The sequence below is a fragment of the Quercus lobata genome, chromosome 9, assembly GCF_001633185.2.
Source record: "Quercus lobata isolate SW786 chromosome 9, ValleyOak3.0 Primary Assembly, whole genome shotgun sequence".
NCBI classification, from domain to species: domain Eukaryota; kingdom Viridiplantae; phylum Streptophyta; class Magnoliopsida; order Fagales; family Fagaceae; genus Quercus; species Quercus lobata.
The window spans coordinates 49,215,593-49,223,918 of record NC_044912.1 but is presented as its reverse complement, the minus strand read 5'-3'; the positions used below and the strand labels follow the sequence as shown (position 1 = coordinate 49,223,918).

The 8,326-nt window shown below is 31.8% G+C and overlaps 1 protein-coding gene across 1 annotated transcript; it reads left to right on the top strand.

Annotated features, from left to right (window-relative positions):
* Window positions 1–2,342: 2,342 nt before the first annotated feature.
* Window positions 2,343–6,983, top strand: LOC115962091 (probable LRR receptor-like serine/threonine-protein kinase At3g47570). The gene is made up of 3 exons (XM_031080963.1): window positions 2,343–5,150; window positions 5,822–6,298; window positions 6,707–6,983. The coding sequence occupies exons 1-2, from the start codon at window positions 2,459–2,461 to the stop codon at window positions 6,295–6,297; spliced, it is 3,168 nt and encodes a 1,055-aa protein (XP_030936823.1). The 5' UTR covers window positions 2,343–2,458; the 3' UTR covers window position 6,298; window positions 6,707–6,983.
* Window positions 6,984–8,326: the final 1,343 nt, after the last annotated feature.

The window sequence follows — 8,326 nt, the reverse complement described above, 5'->3', positions numbered from 1 at the left end:
ATCTAATCTAAATTTTAGAATTTTTTGCCAAGAAAGTTAATTTAGTGTAAGAATTGAATTTTAATTAAAGTTTAATTTTGAGCCACTTGTCTCATCTAATCTAAATTTTTAAATTTTTGTGCCAAATTAGTTGATTTAGGTGCGGTTTGGATAGAACTGAAATGGTGTTTGCGTTTTAAGTCTGCGTTTTCTCCCTTTTTTTCTTTTTTTCTTTTTTTTTTTTTTTGCTTCAGCCGCAGTTGTTGACCAAGTCAGTAGTGAACAGTGCATCTGTGCACTGTTCACGGGTCCCACAAACATCAATTTTCAACAATTTTTTCATTAAAAATGGATCCCACGATACTATTCACACATTTAAAAATTATTTTGCTACAGTGTTTTCAGTTTTCAATTTTCAGTTTCAGCAAAATAAGTTCTATCTAAACAGACCCTTAGTGTAGAAAACAAGAAGTCCAATATAATAAATCATAAAAAACATAATCATTAACTAAAAAAAAATTCAAATTTATAAGTCATCTATATATATATATATATATTAATAGGTAAAATTTAGAGAAAGTTGAATTAGAATTTGAAATTATAATCTAATTTTGCACGTGTCTAAATTTATATAGAGACTACACCATAATTATCATTTAAGCATGTGCCATGTGTCTACTTAAGTTTTTTAATTTTTGTGTCAAGTGAGTTAATGAGTGCAAAATACTAAGAATATAATATTAATGAACTATAAAAAATTTTAAAAAAAATTACATATATTCAATAAAAATCACCACATGTTTCTCAAAAAATAAATAAAATAAAAATCATCACACGTTCTATCTTATTAAAAATTAGAAAAAAATTATCATAAGTAGTATTAAATTTAGATAAGAATTTTAATATATGACTAATTATATTTACTTTAAAAAAATAGTTTGACTAATTATCTATATTTTATGATAAAAATTGTGTTTAATTTTAAATGTATCTACACGTATGCATGAATACATGTGTTACATGTTTTTTTTTAAAATAATAATTTGACTAATTATTTATATTTTTATAATAAAAATTTTGTTTAATTTTCAATGTATTCATGTGTTTGCATGGAGTTACATGCTAATTGAAATAAAATAAACTAAATGAGATCACATTCATCATTCTCATAGCCTTTTGGTGACAAATGTGGATTTTGATATTTAGAGATAAAATTGATATTTTGCACATAAAACGTGGGTGAACAAAATACGGTATTAACAAATAGGATATCTTTGTTGGATATGGTCATTGTAGGAATCTAATCAACGTTTCAGATATGATAGAAGGATTAAACCTGTTACACACAAAGTGATTTACACTGTTTTACACAACCCCAAAAAAAAACTCAAATCATGATTTCAAGTAATGATTTCTGCATGAAAATCTTGATTTCGATTGCTTTTGGGGGTGTGTAAAATAGTTTTTGTGCAATAAAAAACTTGACATGGTGAAACATGATATATTGTATAGATGTTCTTTGCTGGAAATAAATCAATCCGGTGTTTGTAAGTGACCAACATCTTAAAGAAAAAATAGTTTCATTGTAGACATGAGTTAAGGATATGGCTTGTACATTCAACGTGGAATAGGCAAAAAGCAAATTGACAAACAGAGCGGAAGAATAAAAGAATCTTTCTGAGTGTCACAGTTCATCCAATGTGGAAAACCAGGAAAAGGCAAAGTGCGAAACGGGGCTGGAAAAAAGAAAAATATTATACGAAGTGTCAAACACGGTGGAATAACCTTACTATAGAACTTGATGCTTTAAAATAACCTTACTATAGAACTTGATGCTTTAAGTGTTGTTACTCTCATGAACAATGACTGAAAATTTGTTGATGGAACCCCTTCTAACTGATTGCAGGAACCTATTGAAGGCAATCTCAAATAAACGGATAACTCACACCTACCGCGAAGCCAACCAATATGCAAACGCGTCGGCAAAGCTAGGAGCTAACTCATTATCATCTTTTGTTGTCTTTTGTAATCCACCGCCTGTGGTGGAGAGTATTCTGGCTTTTGATAAAGCAAATATGCATTGTAATGGACTTGTTAATTCCTAGTGTATGAATATATCTTGTTTTACCAAAAAAAAAAGAAAAAAAAAACACGGTGGAAAGAATTATCTGGTCCAAACAGCCAATGTGTATCACTCTTTCACGGGCTGATTGGAACTTTGGACCACTTCCACTTCCACATTAGCCACAGAAAATGGAAACTCATCCAACTTGTCATGCTGATATATGAATAGGGATATATTGGTGACTGCCATTTGTTGATGTGTGTGTATATATATCCCCATCAAGTTTGCTTGTGTAGCAAATACATCATGTTTGATCACTTGTGAACTCACCAACCACTCCCAAGTCCAAGGGTGAGTGAGCCAACATTCCACACACAACACCTAATATTTCACCAGCTTCCTATTCCAAACCAAATGCCGCCTCACCAAACGAATTTGTGTGCATCATCTTGTTCTATATACCTTCATGTGATTCTTCTCTTTTCCATATGGCTACTTTGCTTGCAACCCACCATTACCACCACTGCTCCAACAAACGAGACTGATCATTTGGCTTTGCTCAAATTCAAAGAATCAGTAACTCATGATCCATATAAAATATTGAGCTCATGGAATAATTCTATGCACTTCTGTAATTGGCTTGGAATCACATGTGGCCGCAGGCATCAAAGAGTCACTCGCTTGGATCTACAAAGCTACAACTTACATGGATCCATATCACCTTATATTGGAAACCTCACCTTTTTAAGGTTCATCCAACTCTATAATAACAGCTTCTATGGTGAAATTCCACAGAAAATCAGTCATTTGTTCCGATTGCAACAACTGCGTCTTAGCAGTAACATGTTGGAAGGGGAAATACCATCTAGCTTGTTCTACTGCTCCAACCTTATGGTCATAAAAATGGCTTCAAATAAGCTTAAAGGGAGGATTCCATCGGAGCTAGGCTATTTGATGAAACTGGAAGAGCTTGTGCTTCACGGAAACAATTTGACAGGAGGGATCCCACCATCTCTAGGAAATCTTTCGTCGGTCACATATCTTGCTATTGGGCAAAATAATTTGGGGGGAAATATTCCAGATGCCATAGGCCAATTAAAAAGCTTAATAGTGTTCGCAATTTCGGTGAATAAATTGTCAGGTACGATCCCTTCCTCTCTTTATAATGTGTCATCTCTCCAAATCGTTGCAGTTTCAGTAAACCAACTTAATGGCACACTTCCAGCCAACATGGGCATCACTCTTCCTCATCTCCAAACACTTCTATTTTTTGGAAATGAGATATCTGGGCCAATCCCTACTTCATTATGCAATGCAACTCAACTTCAAGAAATTGATTTAGGTGAGAACTATATTTTGGGATCAGTTCCAACCACTTTGGGAAATCTATTGGATCTTAACTTTCTAAGTTTAAGTGCCAATAATTTAGGAAGGAGCTTGAAATTCTTAACATATTTGACAAATTGTAGCAAACTGGACCATATGGATTTAACTAGTAACCGATTTGGAGGTGTTTTGCCCAATTCTATAGCCAACTTGTCAAACCAACTCACTGAATTATTTTTGGGAGAAAATGAAATCTCTGGAACTATTCCTGCATCATTAGCGAACCTTGACAAATTAATTGTCTTGGGCTTAGATTATAATTACTTCACAGGAATCATTCCAGCTAGTTTCGGGAGATTTCAAAAGATGCAAGGATTGGCTTTAACAGGAAACAGTCTATCCGGAGAAATTCCGACCTTTATAGGCAACCTTACTGAGATGTTCAAACTCTATTTTGATGAAAACCTATTTGAAGGAACCATACCTCCAAGTATTGTAAATTGCCAACTTTTGCAGTTCTTAGACATTGCATTAAATAAACTAAATGGATCCATAACTCAGCATACTGGTCTTTCTTCCCTTCCACTAGTATTCCTAAATTTGGCACATAACTCGCTTACTGGCAAACTTCCATTTGAAGTTGCTAATCTGAAAAATATTAATGAACTGGATGTCTCTAACAATCATTTGTCTGGTGAAATTCCAACATCTATAGGAAATTGTTTGATCTTGGAACATCTTTACTTGCAAGGGAACTCCTTCAAAGGAGCCATACCATCATCTTTGGCTTCTTTGAGAGGTCTTCGACATCTAGATGTTTCACAAAATAACCTATCAGGACCCATTCCAAAGGGTTTAGAGATGCTTCCTTTTTTAGAATTTTTGAATCTTTCATTCAATAATTTTGAGGGTGAGGTACCAACTGAAGGGATTTTCAAAAACACAAGTGCTATATCATTAATTGGAAATAAAAACCTTTGTGGTGGTATACCACAATTGCAGTTGCCAAAATGCCCTATAAAAGTCACGAAACCAAGAAGTTCCATTCGATTGAAACTAGCAATTGTAATTACTTCCCTTGTACTATCTTTCATTTTGTTTTCATTCCTTTTTGTTCTTTATTGGATGAAAAAATCAAAAAAGAAATCATGTTCTATGGTTCCAACAATAGACCTCCTTCTAAATGTGTCATACAAAGAACTCTATCAAGCAACTAGTGGATTTTCTCCAAATAATTTAATTGGGTCGGGTAGTTTTGGATCTGTATATAGAGGAGCACTTGATCAACAAGAAAGACTAGTTGCTATAAAGGTCCTTAACCTTCAACACAAGGGAGCTTCCAAAAGTTTCATGGCTGAATGTAATGCATTACGAAATATCAGGCATCGAAATCTTGTTAAGATATTAACATGTTGCTCTAGCATGGATTATGGTGGAAATCAATTCAAAGCACTAGTCTTTGAATTCATGACAAATGGGAGCTTAGATATTTGGCTGCATCCCGAGATACCCAACAAACATCAATCGAGGAACTTAAGCCTTCTTCAAAGACTAAATGTTGCAATCGATGTGGCTTCTGCAATAGATTATCTTCACAATCATTCTGCACAACCTATCATTCATTGTGATTTAAAGCCAAGCAATGTTCTTCTTGACCATGACATGGTTGCTCATGTAAGCGATTTTGGTTTAGCGAGACTCCTCTCAATTACTAATGGTTCTTCTGCAAAGCAAACTAGTTCAATTGGGATAAAGGGGTCAATTGGTTATGCAGCTCCAGGTAATATGTTTCCAATTCTTCTAGCTATACCCTTAAACATATTTATAGTTATTGTTTTATTTTTGACAATTACCTTACTAGTTACAACTATAAAGGGAGGATATTAAAACTCCCTCTCTCTCTCTCTCTCATTTTTTTTTTTTAAAGTTTTTGGGGCGATTTTTTTTTATCTTGCATCTCTACTTTAGGTTGATTAATTTTTATTTTCTTTAGAATTCTACTTTAGATTAATGTGATTTAGTTTTATGTTGTTGATATGATTTAAATTTGTATTTTTAAGTTGTTATTTTTTTTTCTTTTATTTGATTTCATAGATGTTATCCTATTATATTCTAAAGATAGTATGTACAATAAATTATAAATTACAATAAATTTACGGCAGATTGTAATATGGAAGGAAGCGAGTTTTTATTTTTAAATAGATTTGCTCCACATGAAGAAGTTTACAAACTATTTGGCCCATTTGGGAGGTATATAAAGCAACAGAATCACCAATAAATAATAGAGAGAAATGTTGCACTAGAACATGCACACTTTCCCATGATGGTTTCTATCTTCATGTTCTTCTTTACGTTTAATTTCTTAGAATTTGTACTTACATTAAATGCCAATTATCATTGTAAACAACTGCAACATTTCCTTACATATCATAATTAAATTGTTAATTGCAGAGTACGGCATGAGTGGCGAGGTATCGATGGAAGGAGATGTATATAGCTATGGAGTATTACTACTAGAGATGTTTCTAGGAAAGAGACCCACTGACAAAATGTTTAAAAATGATCTCAATCTTCACAATTTTGCTAAGATGGGATTGTCAGAAAGAGTTGTTCAAATTGTGGACCCAATCCTTTTACCAAGAGAAGTTGTCGCAACGCCAATAGCAATCGTGGCAACTAGAGAAGATAATAATGACAATGAAATTCATGTATACGAAGACGCTCAAGGTAGTACTGCAAACTTGTCCCAAATGGATGCCAATATGCATAAGTGCTTAGTCTCAATCCTTGAAATTGGACTTGCATGTTCAATGGAGTCAACAAAAGAAAGAATGAAAATGGAGGAAGTTACCAGAGAACTACATTTGATCAAAAATGCTTATCTTGGTTCTGGCATCCGCAGTGGAATTAGTGAAATCCTAGTTTGAGGTACTTCTAAATATTTTAAATTTTAATTTGCCTAAAAATAAAGTCATCAATGACAATTATCTCATAAAGTGATTGACTCCTATTAATTTTGTATAAACACAAATGGGTAATTATAGGAATACATTGTACAGTCAATGTAAATCTTACATTGTAGACTAAACAAATGTGTACAATGTAAGATTTACAATACCAGTACAATATAAACTAAGAATTTTCCTTATAAAATTAGATTTCTGACTAAAATTTTTCACCTTTTTAGACCCACAACCTTATGAAAGGTTCCTTCATATTTGTTATTTCAAATGGTCTCATGCAGATGCAATGGCATTTCTTGTGTCTACATTCATGGTTTATTCTTATGTAGTCTAGGAAATAAGGAATATAACAAACTTTTTATTTGGTCTGCAGAGCATGAAACTATCAAAAGAGATCATTGAAACCTCTTTCATATCCCTGTTGAGCATTGGCTTGCTAGTTCAATCTTCTTTGTCGAAATGTTCAGGATATGATTTACTCGGGGTATTTTCTTCTTCTGGATATGGCAGTCTTATTTGTGTATCTATATCAGTGATATCACTACTCTTTGACGATAAAAGTATATTGAACACTTCTGCTACAGGTTTTAGTATGGTGTGTATATATTCAGCTTAAATAAATAATAAATAAAAAGAATAGTGTGTTTGTATGGGTTTTGTGTTCTATTGATAATTGAGCTAGTTGCTGAAAGCCTTTTGTATTAAGAATATCAAGGACGATGTTGTTACTTGTTATTAGAATTTTTGTATCAAATGCATGTCATTTATTAAAGTTTCCCCAAAGATAGAGTTTTTTTTTTTTTTTTCCCCCCTCTAAATAGAGCTTATAAATAAAGTTTTTTTTTTTTTTTTCTTTTTAAAATAATTTGATAGTTTACAATACAAAATAAGAGAAAGAGATTTGAACTCTAATTTTCCTCATGCAAGGTAGCAATATAAATATACGACTCTTGGCACTCTAAACATAGTTATTAAGACATTTGAACGAAATGAAAAGAAGAAATTTGAAAGGAACATTTTAGACCATGATAGATTAATTAAATCAACTTTGCACATTAATCAATTGTATGATCAATTCAATTTCGGTTGATTTACGACAGTAAAATATGTTACCAAATAACCAATAAACAATAAAGATTGACATGGGAATTTCAATAACAATGTGAAAAATCATTGGATGCTTCCAGAGGAAGGAAAATAAAACGGGCCTCCAAGTGTTTTATTTATTTATTTATTTATAGAATTTCAACTTATGCATTCACTCTTAAAAGAGAGCCTCTTTTTTTCTAAAAAAAAAAAAAAAAAAAGGGAGGAGCCTCGAGTGAATATCTTATATTGTGTGCGCTATATTAATCAATGCATTAATTTTTTTTTAAATTCAATTGGAATTTTAAGATACTATAATTAAAAAAAAAAAAATTGTATCTAAAATTTACCCCAAAATAAAAAAATTATAAAAAAAAAGGTTTATTCTAATTTATTTTCTTATCAAAATATAACTAACCTTTATATACTAGGAAACCTCCAACATTATGTTTGTTAGAGATTTAACCTACACATAGTAGTGTGCATCAAACCTACCAATTCAATGATACTGACCCAACCCAAAGCCTCAAGTTGGTTTTCATGGGTTGATGGATTGGGTTGGGTTGGGTTGAAATTTTATTTTGAACCTTGGGTCAAATTGGTTTCAGATTGATAGCATTTTTAACTCATGCAATCTAACTCAACCCACCATGTATATAAGTTTATTTTATTACCTTTTAAAAAAAAAATTAGTTTAATTGATTTTGGTATTTTGAGAATTAGTTTTGATGAATTTAGAAATTTGGAATATAATTAAAATATATTATATGAATCGTAATGCTTTATTAAAAAATGTCTAAATAATGTTGTTCTTATGAACATAAATTAATAATAAATTGCATCTAATAATTCATAGAATAATTATTTAGATAATCATATTTCACTAAGATTGTATTTCAACATAAAA

What these genes read in the sequence shown, in the direction of transcription:
- LOC115962091 (XM_031080963.1), top strand. Translation starts at nt 2,459, where the DNA reads ATGCCGCCTCACCAAACGAATTTGTGTGCATCATCTTGTTCTATATAC. An exon ending in AATTGGTTATGCAGCTCCAG is followed by an intron (nt 5,151 to 5,821) that starts GTAATATGTTTC and finishes TGTTAATTGCAG; the next exon opens with AGTACGGCATGAGTGGCGAG.